This window comes from Podarcis muralis, chromosome 11 (assembly GCF_964188315.1).
Source record: "Podarcis muralis chromosome 11, rPodMur119.hap1.1, whole genome shotgun sequence".
NCBI classification, from domain to species: Eukaryota; Metazoa; Chordata; class Lepidosauria; order Squamata; family Lacertidae; genus Podarcis; species Podarcis muralis.
In genome coordinates, this window is record NC_135665.1 from 38,678,826 (window position 1) to 38,697,044 (window position 18,219).

The window sequence follows — 18,219 nt, forward strand, 5'->3', positions numbered from 1 at the left end:
TATATTAACTGTTCTGTATTTTCTTTTAAGCACCCTTTAGGCAATTCTAAGTTGGTAGGCCCTCAAACCATTGCTGCTTGGCTTTGCACAAGCGTCAAGCACAAGGTAAAAGAGGCTCCTTTGGGCTTCAGTCTTAGCTTGAAATACCTCAAGGAAAGCATGTTAAAGTTGGATACAAAATGTTTCACCCTGTGATTGAAAATGGCAGGCCAGACAGCAAGCGTTAGGGGAAGTTATAGCCTGGCGGTAGCCACACATTTCCTTGTACCCAGAATTTGTGCTCCTGGGCAACTGGGGCATATAGTCCCAAGATCTACAAGTACCGTATTTTTCGTCCCATAGGACGCACCTAGTTTTTTGGGGGGGAAATAAAGGAAATTCCCCCCCCCTTATTTCCCCCCCAAAACTAGGTCGGGGAATCCAAACCAGGTCAGGGAACAGCGGGGTGGCGGCGCTGCGCCTCCCTGCTGTCCCCCGAGCTTGTGGGGCTGCCTGATGTCTGCCTGAAGCACGGGGCGCTCTGCTTCAGCGCTCCCCGCGCTCCGTGCAGCAGGCTGCTATCCGCAGCCTAGGGAGCCCTGCAGGAACTCCCGCGGGCTCCCCAGGCTTGCTGATAGCTTCCTGAAGCCTGGAGAGCGAGGGGGTCGGTGGGCACCGACCCCTCTCGCTCTCCAAGCTTCAGCGAAAGCCTGCATTCGACCCATAGGACGCACACAGATTTCCCCTTCATTTTTGGAGGGGGGGAAAGTGTGTCCTATAGGGCGAAAAATGCAGTAATCACCACATGCTTTTACATTATCTTACTCTTAGTCAAGAACCTGGCTATACTGACTCATTACTGTAGTTGTTCCTGTTCTGTCTTCTATCACTCAATTTCTAACTCTAAAACAGCAGCACCATATAGAATTCCAAAAGTCTCTTGGCCCTAATATTTTTATTAGCTTGGCCAATCATATTTCCAAATGCTGTACCAACTCCTTCTGCTGGAACACAGATAGTTTTGTTTGGGATCAGGTGAGATTCATATAGCTTGCAGACTTTTTAGTCCTAAAGACATTCAGTCAGTTTCTGCAACTCCTGATTTTAAGCTGTCTGTGGGCAGGGACCAATCTTGTTTTGCTTATGAAACAGTACTATGAAATTTAAAATAGTATTTTCAAATGTGCTGCTTATCCAATAAACTAACCACAATAAAGAATTAAAGTGTAGCCAAGCATGTTTTAAAATATCAACATTTACATTCACATTTTTAAAACAGGAAACATTTGCCCTAATTAAAACACATTATCCAAATTGATTAATCTGAGTCTTTCTCCCATTTAACTGTGGCAGGTAATAGATTTGGGAATTCAAATTTAGTTCTCCCAAAAATTAGGATTCATAATAGAGGCAACTATTTTATGTTACCTCAGGGTGTTCTATTTGAATGCATACAGTACTTTTGAGTGAAATATGTGTGCTTCACAGAAATTATTATTGTATTTTGAATTTACATTAGATTGCAATCAGGTCAGCAAACTACTCAGAGCACACACCTCATTCAGCTGCATATGATAACGAACTTTTAAAGATACTCTCTCATTAAAGGAAACAAGTAGAAAAGGCTATCTAAAATATATTCATTTTACTCATTCAAACACATTCGTATTACTCCTTTGCTAATATTTTCTACCTCTTAAAAAAATTAGTGATTTATGTAGCAATGAATACAATCTTCCTTGTATTTGAAAACTGAAAAACATATTTAGGCGAGTAATAAAAGTGAGCTTCAGCAAAACCAGAACTTTTAGGCATCACTGTGAATCACTATCACAGAATAAAAATTGAAACTTACTTACAGGACTTTTCTATAGTGTGGTAACTTGGGCTTGCATAATAGCTAGGAATTTCCAGAGATGGAGTAAAAAACTTTTCATATTTTACCTGTTAGGTCAAAACTCTTGGCAAATAAATGAAGCTCTCTAGGACCATTGAATGAATGGGCATTGCTAAGCAACCACATTTTTCAATTTGATGTGGGTCTTCCTAAACCATCACGAGTGATCCCAATGGCTTTCTAACTCAACTTTCTAAACTCAAGAAGAGATAGTACTATCACAGTCTCTCTGACTCTTTTCCATCCAGATATTTGTAATTCCAATTGGGTCAAAATTATAATGTTTATATTTTCTCTAGGCATCTTTTCATTTTCTTCAAACTTCTCTCTCTCTCCTCCTCCTCTTTTTGCATTTTTTAAACCCAACATAAAATATATAAATGAATACTTGCAGTGTCTTAGCTAACCACCTCCTCTTTTAGGGAAGCTTAGTGATCTCCAGATAGTTGGTTGGCACTGAGGTTGGATTTTCAGAATATGGTGAGTGGGTACTGTCCGCAGGGTAGAAGATACAGTAATTCTTTGTTCTGTGCTATAACGGAGTGACTACTTTGCCACGTAACCTGTATGGAGCCAATGCCTGTATTTATAAAAATTGGTTGAATGCAGTACCATGCCCACTTCACCACTATGTTTACTTCTATGCCGCTAGCTTATATACAAATTGCATCTTAAATAATCTGCAGTCAATATGAAAAAATGTTGTCTAAATCTGGCCTTAAATGAGACACTGAAACAGTTACTCACTAGTGGACCATTCAACAGAATTATACCATATAGATTTATGTGCTTTAGCAAGACCATTAAGGTAAGGTAAAGGTACCCCTGCCCGTACGGGCAAGTCTTGACAGACTCTAGGGTTGTGCGCTCATCTCACTCTATAGGCCGGGAGCCAGCGCTGTCCGCAGACACTTCCGGGTCACGTGGCCAGCGTGACGAAGCTGCTCGGGCAAGCCAGAGCCGCACATGGAAACGCCGTTTACCTTCCCGCTAGTAAGCGGTCCCTATTTATCTACTTGCACTTGGGGGTGCTTTCGAACTGCTAGGTTGGCAGGCGCTAGGACCGAGCAACGGGAGCGCACCCCGCCACGGGGATTCGAACCGCTGACCTTTCGATCGGCAAGCCCTAGGCGCTGAGGCTTTTACCCACAGCGCCACCCGCGTCCCTAGCAAGACCATTACAGAACCCAATAAAATCAGACATGATATCAAGGATACATTCTCATGATTGTCATATAACTTCATTTATCAACTGACCTTGAACAACTTACATTGGCCAAATGGGGTAGTTCCAGAGTAGTAAAATGGAGACCTACTAAAAACGCAAGATATAGAAACCAGTTCTGAACCATGGATAGCTTGTTGGAACAGGAACTGCATAACTGGGATTTTTAAATAATTTAATAGTATTTGCGTATTTGAATATTAGTGACTTTCTCTTAATAAACCTTACACGGTCTCCTCTGACTATACAGTATATGTGTTGTTAGTGTTCCAGCGATCAGAGTGAGCTCTGTGACCTTTAGATACAAAACAAATTCTCTCTCTAAGCAGTTTTTAAACTCACATGAGCACAAACCTCTCTAGTCTACTTTATGTATTGGATGAGTAGGCTATTGACCATGGAAGATACAATAAATTGACTACAGTAGACCAGTCTGTCCCTAAAGTGCCACAGAATCCTCATTTCTTCTCTAGTATAGAGAAGCTGCTGCATAAAGCTAAATTCTATAACCAAATGATAATGCAGAAGAAAGGTGGTGTGATCACTTACAATGTTACACTGGACAGAATAGATACACTTCCCAAACCCATCACCTATGATGTAAATCTAGAATTAAGTCTGTAATAAGTTGACTAATGAAACTCATTGCAATTTTTGAGGCTTTCTAAAAAGTAGAATTTCAACACTGAGGTTCTCAAGTAATAATCAAGTTGTAATAGAAATTTTGTTTTTAATAGCTCTCAGAAGAAAACAAATTTATCATAACATGACTTTATTAGAATCTCAATTTTTAGAAAATTATGGCAGCCGTGAGGAACGATTAGATACAAATATATGCTCAAGTACAGAAGCAAATAGTCTCTGGGATATAAAAACTGCAAAATTTTATCTCTCTCAAACACTCCAGTACAATCAACACTGTGAAGGTGTTTTCCATATTGATTTCCTTGAATTTTATTTTAGTGTTCTGATTAAGCTGATTTTTTTCCAGTACCTTATTCCTCAGTCTTTTATTGTTTTCATGAGAGAAAACAAAACATGAAAATGAGGAAAGCAGAAAGAGTATGAGGCTAGGAAAAACACCTTTATGAATTTAGCTGACAGTAAAGTACATGTTTCTTTGGTTAAAAAGCAAGGGGGAAAGATGCGAAGTACTTGCTTGTGTGTGATAGATGCACACTATAGCATTCTAAAACAGGAGACAAGAATGTCAAGAGTGTATTCTTCCCCCACTGCCAGATGGAAAGGCTATTATTATAAATGAAAGGCAGCAGTAGTGGATGCCAGGCACTTTTGTTGTGTGCCAGATTCTGAAGTCCAGATGTAAGCAGGTTACCCCTGGGACAGGACAGGCTTCAGCTCCCGCAGCAGAATAGAGCCAATCACGGTTTTCTCGGTGTTTATGATGAGCTGTGCTGTAGACCCTTCTTCCATCTCCACTGTGACTAGCAGCAGTGACCCACTATGCACCGTTTTAGCTGCAAATCTAGAGGATGGAAACAAAATCTGTGATTACCTTTTGTACAAAACAAAAAACCCCACAAGTGACGTTTTCCTAATTCAATGAAGTTATATATCACCAGAATTTTTTGTAACAAAATCCCCAAGTCATGAACATACCATAGCACAATACAAATACAACTTCATAACGGAAATAGAAGAAAATTGAGACAGCTTAAAGCAGGCTTTAGAAGGCAGTCAAATTTACACAATCCCTAATTTTTATATACCAACAACCTGAACTTTGGCTGAGAGCAAACAGATTATTAGGCAACACAAGTGTTGAATTATTCAAAATACAGTAATCCTATTAAAATACATATAAAATTAGACAGCTAACCAAAGTTACCAAAGTTAACAACATATAGCTCAATAGGAAAAGTCTTTCTCTCAGCACATAACCTGACACGTGGGGACAGGACTTCCAAAGTAACCAATCTTTCCATTTTTATTTCTCTGATAATTAATACACTTCTAAGAACTTTATATAATGAAAGCAAACTTGAGATCTAATCTTCGAATACTAAATTCCAAAACATGAAGAACCTACTCATTACATGGAATTAAAAGCAAACTAGTATCTTAAGCACTGCAATTGACTGAAAAGCCATTTTAGGCACAATGAACTTCTGTCAATCCTGTTAATTCATTCTGCATGCACAGCGAGACCCTAGAGACAGAAAGGGAAGGGAAGGCAACAGCCCATCCTTCCATGTTCCACAAAGCATACTACCCCCCCCCCCTTTTCAAAAAAGAAGAAGAACCACCCAGAGAACAACAAAGTTGCTGCACATGGGCTTTTGAAAACACTAACAAGTGTAGAGCAGGTCTGTGACCCTCTGTGACCCCACTTTGCAGGGCCAATTCCCTCTCCCCTTTCTGAATGACACGTGTCTGAATCAGAGCCATCTGCCTCAATTTGCGCAACATCTTCAGCCACAATAGGACCCAGTTAGCCCTGACAACGGCTCACAATACATAAAAATAAAACTGCTGACAGCACGCCATCAGCTATTCAAGAGCAAACCAACTGGTCAGTGTCTCATGTCTGACAATTAGCATGGGCCTTGCACAGCGCCTCCTGGGCTCCTTAGGGATCTGTTTAATTACCATCAACATAAAAGAGGGAGTTTATCAGCAGATACTCAAAAAGCTTCTCTCTAGACTTAATTAAAATATTAGCCTCTTCAGCAGGAAGCAGATTCTCTTTAAATGAAAAGTAATTTCTTTTTTAAAAAATTAAGCATATCAACCTCAAAATCTTGTAACACATTACACTAATTTAGGAAAATAAGTCATCCTTAAATGTCACTCTTCTCACAGGTCAATATATTTCTTTTATTCAGATTGGATACACAATTTCCACTCTTTATATCCAATAAGAAAATAAATCCCTATCCAATGAAAAGATTTCAAAGAAATACCAGCAGTCCCATTTAGTATCTTTACCATGATGTTAAAATCTATGTTTCTCCCATCAATTTGGAAAGGGTGATAATTATGTAAACAATAGTCTTATTAGTCTCTTTATTTATTTAACACTTGTGTCTTGGGACTACAGAGAAACAGATTATGCCTGAATTCACACAATTAAAGCTCCAGAGCTGGGGCTTCCTAGCCCCAAGGCTCATTTTACTCCTGTTCTAGCCTAAACTGCAAGTGATATAAAGTCAATGTTATTATAAAAGCAAACATAGCCCAAAGGCACAATGAGGGTCAATTCTGGCTGGGTGCCTTTGTGTGTCGTTTAAAGCAATTAGATAAGGAAAATTTATTTGAAATGAATACTTCAGAATGCCTTTTTAAAAAGAAGATACTGTTGTCAACTAATGGGTCAGTGAAGGCTATCTTAAACTAAAGTTCTAACTTCCAGTGTAGCATAGATTAATGCAGCTTTTGTCTCTAAGGGGAACTAATGTTGGGAGCACTTACTGATATCAGATGACTAGTAGAATCTCACATGACACTTAACTGTTTAAAAAAATCTATTTAAAATGGAAGGCAAGTTTGGCTGCAAATGATTATGGACGGTGGAAAGTAAACACCTCTTTACTAATATCTAAGCAACTTGCAAGGGGACGCATGGTCCCGATCGCATGGTCGGAGGTTCGAATCCCCGCGGCGGGGGGCGCTCCCGTCGTTCGGTCCCAGCGCCTGCCAACCTAGCAGTTCAAAAGCACCCCCGGGTGCAAGTAGATAAATAGGGACCGCTTACCAGCGGGAAGCTAAACGGCGTTCCGTGTGCTGCGCTGGCTCGCCAGAGCAGCGATGTCACGCTGGCTACGTGACCCGTAAGTGTCTGCGGACAGCGCTGGCTCCCGGCCTATAGAGTGAGATGAGTGCACAACCCTAGAGTCTGGCAAGACTGGCCCGTACGGGCAGGGGTACCTTTACCTTTAAGCAACTTGCACAGTAGACATATGGCAAGTACAGAACACTGTACTCAAGGACACACGTGGTCTTATGTGGCATGGCGGACGATGGCTGGAACTATGCTAGGCAATAGGAAACCGATTTGTTTAATTCCTGGCCTGGTTTGATCACATACAAAAATGGAATTGCAGTGGTGCAAGAGTCCAGGTTTTAGCAGGTGTAATAAGGGGAGCTGAACCCTCTCAATACCTGTTCATTTACTATCCAGAGCCTCTTCCCCTCAGGCACTTTTCATCCAACCAAGTAGAGTCTTCAGGTATTATAGCTTGGATGAGGGGAAATGAGACAGGAAGGATGAACTGCCAGAAGGTAAACTAGGAAGGAAGGTTCACCACCCCTGCTCCAACCCTTCTCCTCCAGTTTTTCAATAATATTCAAGGATTCATTCACCACTTTATATGTGATTAGGAGAGACTCAAGTCTAAAGAAACTGCTGGAATCACATGTAGTTTGAGGTGGAATTTACTATGTCCCTTAATAAAAATATGTTTCTTGGAGACAACAGGCATCTTTGAATGTTGAGCCTGTTTCTGTGACAAGTTCAAATGTCAGTAAATCATGAAAGTTTATATTAACTCATGAAAGATTTAATATAATGAAGCAGCTGAATCACAACTGAGATAATACATATACTATGGCAATAAAAGCAATGTTCTCTCATCAGCAAAAGTGAATCTTTTGTACAGTAAGTGTCTGGTCATCATAAACACATAAATATTATCTGTCAACACAGCAGCACCTACTGCTTCATTTCCCCCCAGAGTACATGGAGTTCCTACTATGGAAAGTAGTGCAGAACAGACACAAAACACAGAATGTAATTGCTTTAAGAATACGATGGCCTCACAGTGGTCTAATTAGGAGACTTAACAAACATGAAAATATAGTTAAATAATTTCCTCGCTAAGGCACATGGTAGCTTCATTTGGACAAAGCTGAAATATGGTCTAGGACTATGTGAACAAGCCTTCCCCTATCCTTACCCTAAGTGTGGCCATAAGGAGAAGATTGGAAACTTTCACTTCTGTTTTTAGCTAACCACAGTGCAGTGTTATGTCTAAACTAGGCTAACTGTGCTTGGTCTTACCTATAGTGTATGAGGTGTTAGGAGAAGGGTAGTATTTCTGGTGGGGGATATGTCCTGCTCCTTCCGCAGTAGTTTGTCCACCTTTGGTCTCCACCCTGCACTCAGCATTCACCTGTGGCTCCAAGAAGTTGTCAGCATGTGACAGCAGTCACACTCTGGGGAATGGCTTCATCTGGCTGGCTAAACCAGGTGAGGATCAAATAACGGTACTGCTCTAATGTAGTTTGTTTGTTTTTTTCTTGTGGGCTGGCATAGCTGTCCTTGTTTTTGAGTAAAATGCAAGTTGTTTATTCCCTAGTATGACAATGCATGCAAGCATAATATGAATGATGTTATAAAACCATGCAACTGTAGAAGCAGCATTCATTCTCTCTTCTGAATGATTATACAATATCAGTATGGAACATAGAAAGCATATTCTTTTATCCATGCTTTCCTCCTTTGTTATATGCAGCTGTACAGTTATGTTATTTTTCTCTACAGATCTATATACTGGGTTTTTGTTCTACTCTAAGAAAGATGATCATTTGATTGTATTTTAACTGCAATAAAATTTTGACATAAAGTCTGAAATAGAATTGTTTTATAGATTTCAGATAAAGAAGAAAAAATATTATCCATAAGCATATATAGTCATCCTCCCCACCCCACCCCAATTCATGTCACAAAGCAGTGTCTAGTACAGGAGTGGCTGCCAGTTGTTGCTTGAACTTATGTGAGTTGTAATCTAACAACATCTGGAAAGCACCATGTTTGCTACGCTGGTCTATTAAGATATTGATCACAACACACCCCCACCCTGAAAAAATTAAGCCACTGCAACTATTCTTAGTGCTTTCCATGCTTTTACAGTGCAGTTAAGGCTTACAAAGTTTCAGATTTCTAGTACTAATTAAAATTTAGGAAAAAAATTAGGGGGGGGGGACTTGAGCCTTCAAACAACATACAAAATGTTTGCATATAAAAGTTGCATTAACACTTATTTCTACTAATACTGCACGCTTTCTCTATTATTATTTTTAGAATAGTCTGTAATTCTTCTTAGTTCATTTTCCTCCTCTGTTCAAATTTGCTAGTCACCAGAAGCTGTTACAATGGCCCATTCATGCTAAAACTTTTCTCTCCCTACCTTGTACATGAAGCCTTCAATTACTGCCTGCTGAAGCAGACAGAATCCTATTAGTAAGAAAGACGATCACAAGATGCAATGCCCAGCCCTAGCTGTATAAAAATAATTAGCCCAAAGTTGACAAATGTAATGAATTTGCACAATGAATGTATTTAAGAAATTTCCTGTGAATTAGTCTTCTAATCCCAAACACCAGAATGAAAGGTTAGAACATGTAATGCTGTATGGTATTAGGGCAGAGATATATAAATAACTGATAACATCAGTACCCTATAGCTGCCACAAACCCTTCAAAGGCTATCATCCAAACCAAAAGAAAGTGTTATTTCAGCCAAGTCTTAGATTAAAACAGCTGTGTCCATTAACTTCAGTGGATCTATTCTGAGTAGGAGTAGAATTGAGCACCACTCAATGTGATCCTATGTGATTCTCAAAGTGATCCAATTACGTGTCATCTATGACATAACAATTTATGGGGCATTAACAAAGTTACTGTTAGGAGGCAACTAATGCATATATTAATAGTGACACATGGTTTCTAGTCCCACGTTTCTCTTGTACAGTGGTACCTCGGGTTACAGACGCTTCAGGTTACAGACTCCACTAACCCAGAAATAATAGTACCTCGGGTTAAGAACTTTGCTTCAGGATGAGAACAGAAATCATGCTCTGGCGGCGCGGCGGCAGCGGGAGGCCCCATTAGCTAAAGTGGTACCTCAGGTTAATAACATTTTCAGGTTAAGAACGGACCTCCAGAACGAACTAAGATATAAATGTACATCGACTGCAGGGCATTTGCAGTTCAACTCTTCTTTCACCAATAGATCCCCTCTTTTAATCTCCCTGGGGGTGTTGCTACAGGGGAGAATTGGTGGGAGCAGTTAAAACACCTTGATCCTACTGAATTTAGTCTACAAGCATCCCACTTCCATGTCACCTTGACAAATTTAGGTTGGGGAATATTATGTCTGACAACAAATCACACAGTTCTGTTTTAGCCTAAAAATATAGTTATCCCAAGACAGGTTATTCTGAGCTCCCTCATCAATAACAGGAAATGATGTGGATACATCTAAATCTCTATATACAGAGTGGCTCCTTCCATTGATAGTGACCCCAAGATGAACAAGAGCTACATGTATAATCTGAGCAAACACACACCTCCAGTCTGGCAGCCATATTTCTATTATTTTATTATAATAGTACCTACGTACATTGAAAATACAATTCAGTTTGTATTTCAAAAAACCCAAAACGATTCATTTTGCCTTTTAATACATCATTTATGCTATTGTGATCAATTCTTCCTATTAAAATGGTTTGGCTTCTCTAATTTTTCAGTATATATAGCTTTAAAAGGAAAATAAATTAAAAATAAATTAGAATTGTTTACTTTCCATCTAGCAGAAGCAGCTATAAAACTCAATTTGCAAAACTGAATATGGTGTTTTAGGGGGGAAATAGTTTATCAAATAATTCATGGTTTAAACTTAAACATAACACCGGTTTGCAAACATGAAATGCATTATGTTTAAAGAATTAAACCACAAAAAGCTTTTTTACATTGCTAGAAAGAAAGTGATCAACTTATTTTGTACTTTATAATTTCAGATACAGAAGCAGTGCTGTCCTCTAGTGGACGGCAAACAGGATGGTAGTACAACTATTTTGATTCACTTAAAACACCCAAAGAGTTAGCCAGCAAGCTTCCTTCCTTCCTATCTATCTATCTATCTATCTATCTATCTATCTATCTATCTATCTATCACTATTTGTATTTAATTGATATTGGAGTTTAAAAGACCCTTAAGTAAGTAGTGCTCTGCAAATACAACAATTTGATATTTAGCAAAAAAGACTTCCAGATAGAAACATAATAAAGAGGCATAATGATCATGATACTTATGGGCATATATTCCCCCCACTCCATTAAAAAATAGAGGTAGGGAGAAATACTTCATCACAACATTGGCCATGATTCCAACATCTCCATTAAAACAAATCAGTTGCTTCCCTATTTTTCTTCTTTTGGTTTTCTACCTTAGTTGGGAAAATGTACAGGACATTTCCTTAAGGAGTAGTGCAAAAATGGCCTGGTGCTTTATTAATTACTAGAGGAGTGATAGGCCATGGGTTTAAAACTGGATGGTCATTAACTATCTGGGGGAAACTGTTTGAAGGTCATTGCTAACTTCAGTAGTCAATTATAAGGCAGATAAGAATAATTAATACCATGTTTAGGTAATTTGAAAGCTGAGTGCCATAATGGGAAAGGTCTCACTGCTTTATGGATGTATTTTGGTTTGATCAACTCAACAGTTAAAAAACCAGGAGTGGAAACAGTTACAGTTTAAAACAAACTTAGTTGGTCTCTAAGGTGCTCCTGGACTACTTTTTTAAATATTTTGACTGCGTCAGACCAACATGGCTACTTACCTGAGTTTAAAACAAGTCAGTATAAGAGCTAATGGCTACAAACGGACGATTAACACATTCTAGGTTAGAAAACTAGGTGTTTTTAAATTATAAACATTATTAATATTATGGAATTGTTCCAACAACCGTTCATTGAAGACCAATAACTCGGTTGGAGTATAAAATAGCATTGGACACATTTAAGAGGAGTCTTCTCATTTTAACTCTAGTACCCCAGCAGTCAGGTTTCCCGTATCTTATGGATCTCTCCCCTAGAGTATCAGTGTGGGTTTTGCTCAGATCTGAACTAATAGCTAAAATTACAACTTGGGGCAAAAAATATCCCCAACCACCCAGTAATATTAGCTGGTAGCACTGGGGGTTTGTTTGCATTTCATGCAGCATGTAACTTGAGTCACTTGCTTTTTGGTATGCAAAACCCTGACTACCGCTTTCCTATGATCTAAACTATGTGAGCTTATTTACATGGGGGGGTTGCTATTTTGCAACAGGGGGTTGTTATTTATAGCCTTTGTGTCCCTACTGCTCTATAATTTTATCTGCCAACCCTGGATGGGTTTTCTTCTCTTTACCCTGCTGCTTCCATAGCATTACTCTATTCAGTTCATTAAAATATACATTATTGTTATTACATAATGCCTGTAGCTCAGCCAGATGCTACATCGGCTGGGTCCTTGGGTAGTGGGCCATGGTGAGGACAGTTATGCTCTTCGGCCTATCACTGGTGGCAAGGTGGATGTTGACTCTAGGTAGCCCACTCAGGCGCTTTGATGAGGAACCTGTCCACGTCATCCTTGATAACCAGGAGGTCCATTCCCAATCAAGGGAGTCCAAGATAAGTCTGTCCCCCCACTGAGCAGCGATCCTGCTGACACGTCCTTGAACTTCTCACTCTTCTTCTTGGTGGCAAAATAGGTGATACATAGATGTATTTGTTTTGTGGCAAGGAAACAAAGCAGTTCTGGTATGTTTCTTCATTATAGAGCTGGAATTTGGGAATGCAACAGGCTGTATTTCCCAGGCCTCCATAAGCATCTTCCATATAAAGGATTGAGTCGTTTCCTTCTTGTCAGAATAACCTACAATTTGCAGCCCACTAGAGCTGAGGGACTACATTTGCAGCCCACTAGATTTGCAGCCCACTAGAGCTGAGCAAGGGACGCGGGTGGCGCTGTGGGTAAAACCTCAGTGCCTAGGACTTGCCGATCGTATGGTCGGCGGTTCGAATCCCCGCGGCGGGGTGAGTTCCCGTCGTTCGGTCCCAGCTCCTGCCCACCTAGCAGTTCGAAAGCACTCTTAAGTGCAAGTAGATAAATAGGGACCACTTTATAGCGGGAAGGTAAACGGCGTTTCCGTGTGCTGCGCTGGTGCTGGCTCGCCAGCTGTAGCTTCGTCACGATGGCCACGTGACCCGGAAGTGTCTTCGGACGGCGCCAGCTCACGGCCTCTAGAGCAAGATGAGCACGCAACCCCAGAGTCGGACATGTCTGGCCCGTACGGGCAGGGGTACCTTTAACTTTACCTTAGAGCTGAGGACTGTTGGCAATCTCGAAGTGCAGTGTGGATGGCCTGGCATATTTTTTTTTGCACCTGCAGTGTGGTTTGGGTACTGCCACTCCAAATCCCCTTCTCCTCCTGCTGTGGTTTCCCTGTTTTCAAGATGCAGTCTGACGTTTATGCCACCTGGACGAAACCCTGCAGCTCCTGTGCACAGAGTAGCAGGTGATGGTGGGCAGCTTGGGAAAGAGAGCCACAGCAGGTCCACACAGGAGCCAGGCTGGCACTCACCATGCTTCTGCTGCTGCTGTCATGCACCTGGCTAAAGGGTACAAGCAGATGGTCTGCAGAGCTACGGCCCTGTCTGGGAAGGCATATACCCCAGCCAGGTCTCCCTGCAAGGAGGAATGCTCTTCCTTTTGACTTAGTCGAGCTGCTGCCTTCTCTTCCAGCTCCTCCAAAGCGTCTCACAGGGTTTCCTTATGCAAAGAAGTTGCAAGCAGGAGGGGCCTTTTCTGCGGTGGCACTTCTTCCCACATCAGAAGGGCCTTGATGTCTAAGCTTCAGGGGTGACACTCTTGAGTTCAGCACACCCTGCAGAGGAGAGCAGGAAGAAGCCTGCTTGGCAAATGCTTCTTCCTTTCTCATTCTCTCTGAGAACTAGTCCTTGAAGCTGGGAAACGTGCTGGAGCCTGACACGGAATCAGAGAGGGCCTGAGGAAAGTCTTACTTTCCCTTGAGGAGATCCAGCTCCTCGCCTAGCCTGGCCTTCCTTTCCTCTTCCCATCTGACTGAAGTTCTGGGAGAGATTAGAATCACTTTCTCCCTCAGGGCTGGAGACACCAAGAGGCAAACCTGCCCCAATATGCCCAGTCAAGAGGGGGAGGAAGGACATGGCAGCTTCTGCCCGCCTTTCGCCTCTGACACATCATCATATGGCAGACCAGATAAGGAATTGATACACAGCAGCAGTTTGTTTCTACAGTTATTAGGTGATTGAAGTCTTGAATATAGAACAACATCTACAGACAAGAGGAATTAGTACCACTGCAGTATTTCGTTGGCAGGAAGTAGTAGAATAAAATTGAGTACTTTATTATACATTCCACTATATGACAACTAAACAGAACTGTCCTGCTTGTGGAAAAAGAACTATGCAATCTGTAAGCTCTATCACTTTTAACACCAACTTGCTTGGGAAAAAGATATTTGGATGCTAGTTCCTGCTTCTGCAGAGCTGACCACTTTTGTCATTGTTTTCATTGTAAGTGTGTAGTTCTTAGTGGGCCTATTGTATGTTAATAAATGTTGTCAAGGATTCTGAGGACTGTACTTAAGAAGTGGAACATTAGCTTCAAAAGAAGCCACTGCTAGGAGGTAGAATTCTTGCCACTCAAGCATCAAATGCCTGAGAATACTTAAACTAAGAATTCTACTAGTCTTGCATTCATACATGATCCCCAGGGCAAGGCTGAATCTATAAAACTGCAACAAAGCTCAAGGCTCACTTTAATGTCGTTTGATGAGAAAAAAACAGGTTGCTATAACTGTAGTTCTTTGCATGGTTGTCTGTGCAGTCCGTCATATTGAGGATTTGTGCCTGCACTGCACATTATTTGGGAACTTCTAGAGCTCAGAAGAACCTTGAGGCCCTGCCCTCGGTCAGGGAAACCCCATGGTTCTGCAAAAATCAATGGCAGGAGCCAGCACACTTTCCTGAGGGTAGACCGTGTAATTGTACATATGACCACTTGTAGAACCAGTTACAGGTACACAATTTGTTTTCTACTTTGTGCAGTCACACATATGGAAGACCACAAGACTTAGTGGGCCTTTTCTGTGGTGGCTCCACACCTTTAGAACACCTTCCCAGTAGCACTGTAGTAAGAGGGCTACATTCCAGGTTCTTTTTTAAAAAAGGCTTAAAGACTCATTTGTTTTGATTTGCCTTGCCTAAGTCTTGTTTTGTCCTGCTTGTTGGACACTATGTTGCTGGCGGTAGTCAGCCTTGTGAATCTGTTTTCTTCTTGTTTCTTTTTATATTGCTGTAAGCTGTGTTGGATGGCCGTTGCCTAGAAAATTAACATTTAAAAAAAAAAAATAACTACCACCACCATAGTTGTGGTTGCTGAGGCAGTACACAGCAATGCTGCATAATTAGAGGAGTCTTTGGGCCTGTCATCCCCTTCAGGTTAACTGGGAAAACCCTAAGAAAGTAGTATTCTTCCTTCCATTGTCACCCAGTTATACATCCAAACAACTCTTGTGCTTGTTTTTTCCTCTTGTATACTTTAATTGCTGGCTTTTAGTTTTCCTACATATCATGGTCTCCAGTTAGGACCACAGTTGTTTGTTCTATATTATATCCTTATCCTTATCCTGCTCTGCACATTCACCAGTACTAATTTATTACCATATACCTCTTTGCATATGCAGAAGTGCCACCAGGAAGTTCAAAGATGTAGAGGTAGGTAGAGTAACAATTGGCTTTTCCCCCCCTGCGACTTCCACATCAGAAAACCCTTCTCACATGCCTCTTTCCTCACCACATGCAAAGGCCCTGTTCGCTGCTAGGCAACATAATCATTCAGTAGCACTGGAATAATTGTTATTGCTAGGGGAAGAATGACACAGATCACTCTGAGAAGAAAAACGGAATTGATATACTTGACTCAAAACTGGTCAGCCTTCCTGTAACTCTTAAGAAGCACAGGTATTTGAGGGTATTTCTTGAAGTGGATGGTCACAGAGGTACCAAATCTACCCTCTTAGCTTCCATCTGCTCAGATTTTTCAAACAGTACATCTCCTACTTACACAGACAAAAGTAATTTAGGAGAAGGTGGAAAAGCCATGTAGACACAGACAAATGGAACAATATTTATAGTTAGACTGCTGGAGTTAAGTGGAATATGTAGCAAAGTTCCTGTGATTAAGAAATTGAAATAAACCAATCCATGCTCCTAGCAGTCATTCATGTGTGCTATAGACAAAGCTTCTGCTTTGAAACCTGACTTTGGATGTAAATTTGTTTTCCCTGGCTATTCCCCAAATGTCAATCCATTTATATACAAGAAGGCAAACTGGAATTACATTATCCAAGACTTACAAGAAACCTCCACATTTTGATTACCTGTGAATGTTATCTTCACCAGAAGGAACCACACCAAGGTTTGCCACGCTTACCACCTTCTGCAATATTACAAGACGAGTGGAATTTTGTGGTGCAACAGTGACTGTAGTGGATGTTTCATTCATACCAGTCAACCTTCCTGAAACAGTGAAACATAAAAACCATGGATTCATGTGGTCAATATCATAAAGAAAATTTAAAGCAACACTGACATATTAGCCCATATACCTGGTGCTACATGTTTAAGGTTTGTCTTGATAAGGATTTCTGAGTGCCTTATGGGAACAGATGATAAATACCTAGTCAACTAACTATAATTTTTAAACTGCATATTCATGAGGATGTAGTAAGGCATTTTCATATAATTCCAAAAACTAAATGCTTATGCAGTATAACTGAATGATTGTGTGTGTGTGTGTGTGTATACACTACATATACACATCATATACACATATAATCACTAATATATAGAGATCTCAAAAGAGAAAACAGCATGCTTATAAACAACACCCATAAGTTCAATATTTACTGTAAATAAGATCACAACAGTTACTAGCCTGCAAAAAAAGATAACCATCCAATTGTAGAGTTGGAAGGGACCACAAGGGATATATCATCCAACTCCATGCAATGCAGGAATCTTTTCCCCAAGGAAATAAACAACTACCTGACTTTTAGAAGACATCTGAAGGCAGCCCTTCAGATTATTTTGTTGGGAGCTGCCCAGAGTGGCTGGGGAAACCCAGCCAGATGGGCGGGGTATAAATATTATTCTATCGATTGAGCTAAATGTACTAGTTTGCTATGGGTTGGCGGAAAAAAGCTAGAGAGCTGCACTTCTACACTGGACATACTACAGAGAGTTTCCCACCTCTAGCAGCTTACTTGAATTCTTTCCTGGGTACACCCATTCTATCCTTCACCACTCAATCATTCATCTGCAGGTAATTCCTTCTTCCCTTTGGCTAGTCTAGCATATTAGACTAATTCATCACTTCCCACACCAACAGGAGTCATGATACAAATACACTAGAAGCGCCTATTCACAAGTTTACTTAAAAACAAAGATAATGACCTCCACTTAAAACAAGGATAAACACTAAAAGATGGCCATGCAGTCAATCTATTAGCACCACCCAAATACTCACGAGAAGAAATACGGTTCTGCCTGGTGTCGAAAAGACAATACTGTCAATGTCAGGCAAACCTTCCTGGGGAAAACATTCCATAAATGGAAGGCTACCACATTTATTATTGCCATTTGGCAATAATAAGGAGGAGGAGGCACACAAAGAAGGGCCTGAGATGTTAACATCAAGGTCCAGGTAAGTTCATTTGGAGAAAGACAGTCCTTGAAGTATTGGGGTTCTGAGCTGTAAAAGCCTTTATACTCACTCACATTCTTTATTATGGTCCAAAGACCCACAAAAACCATTTTGAAAGCAAAGTGCATTAAAAATACAGAAAAGACACAACAACAACAACAACAACAACAACAACAACAACAACAACAACAACAACAAATTTATTATTTATACCCCGCCCATCTGTCTGGGTTTCCCCAGCCACTCTGGGCGGTTTCCAACAGAATGTTAAAATACTAGGCAGGCATTGTGTTTTATCAAAGACATGTTGATTTCTAATTCTTACTAGCTCCAAGAGAATTTTTCCCATGGTCAGGTTTATATCATTTTTCTTATCTTCAAGGAGATACTTGAGATAAAAGATATCAGTGTTTCCAGGTAAATTTACCAATAAGGGCTTAATTAATTGGTTCCTGGCTCTACAAGCAAACTAGAACATCGAACTGGGCTCAGAAATGAATCGCTGACAGTGTAGTCAGCAAAGAACTAGTGTTACATGAACACAGTGCCTTGTTGTTGTTTAGTCGTTTAGTCGTATCC

At 40.6% G+C, this 18,219-nt stretch overlaps 1 protein-coding gene and 1 long non-coding RNA gene across 6 annotated transcripts in view; one reads left to right on the plus strand and one right to left on the minus strand.

Moving 5' to 3' along the window:
* The window catches only part of LOC114606678 (uncharacterized), a 137,359-nt gene that overhangs the window by 115,001 nt on the left and 4,139 nt on the right, over positions 1-18,219 (plus strand). The gene's annotated exons all lie outside the window — the stretch shown is intronic.
* The window catches only part of AP3B1 (adaptor related protein complex 3 subunit beta 1), a 146,027-nt gene continuing 131,664 nt past the window's right edge, over positions 3,857-18,219 (minus strand). For 3 of the 4 annotated variants that reach the window (XM_077936307.1, XM_077936305.1, XM_077936306.1), the window contains exons 26-27: positions 16,316-16,454; positions 3,857-4,587 (exon numbers count right to left, since the gene is read on the minus strand). In XM_077936307.1, the coding sequence (XP_077792433.1) occupies positions 4,434-4,587; positions 16,316-16,454 (293 nt within the window). In that variant the 3' untranslated portion in view covers positions 3,857-4,433. The remainder of the gene's footprint in view (positions 4,588-16,315; positions 16,455-18,219) is intronic. The other variant, XM_077936309.1, reaches the window with a different exon arrangement.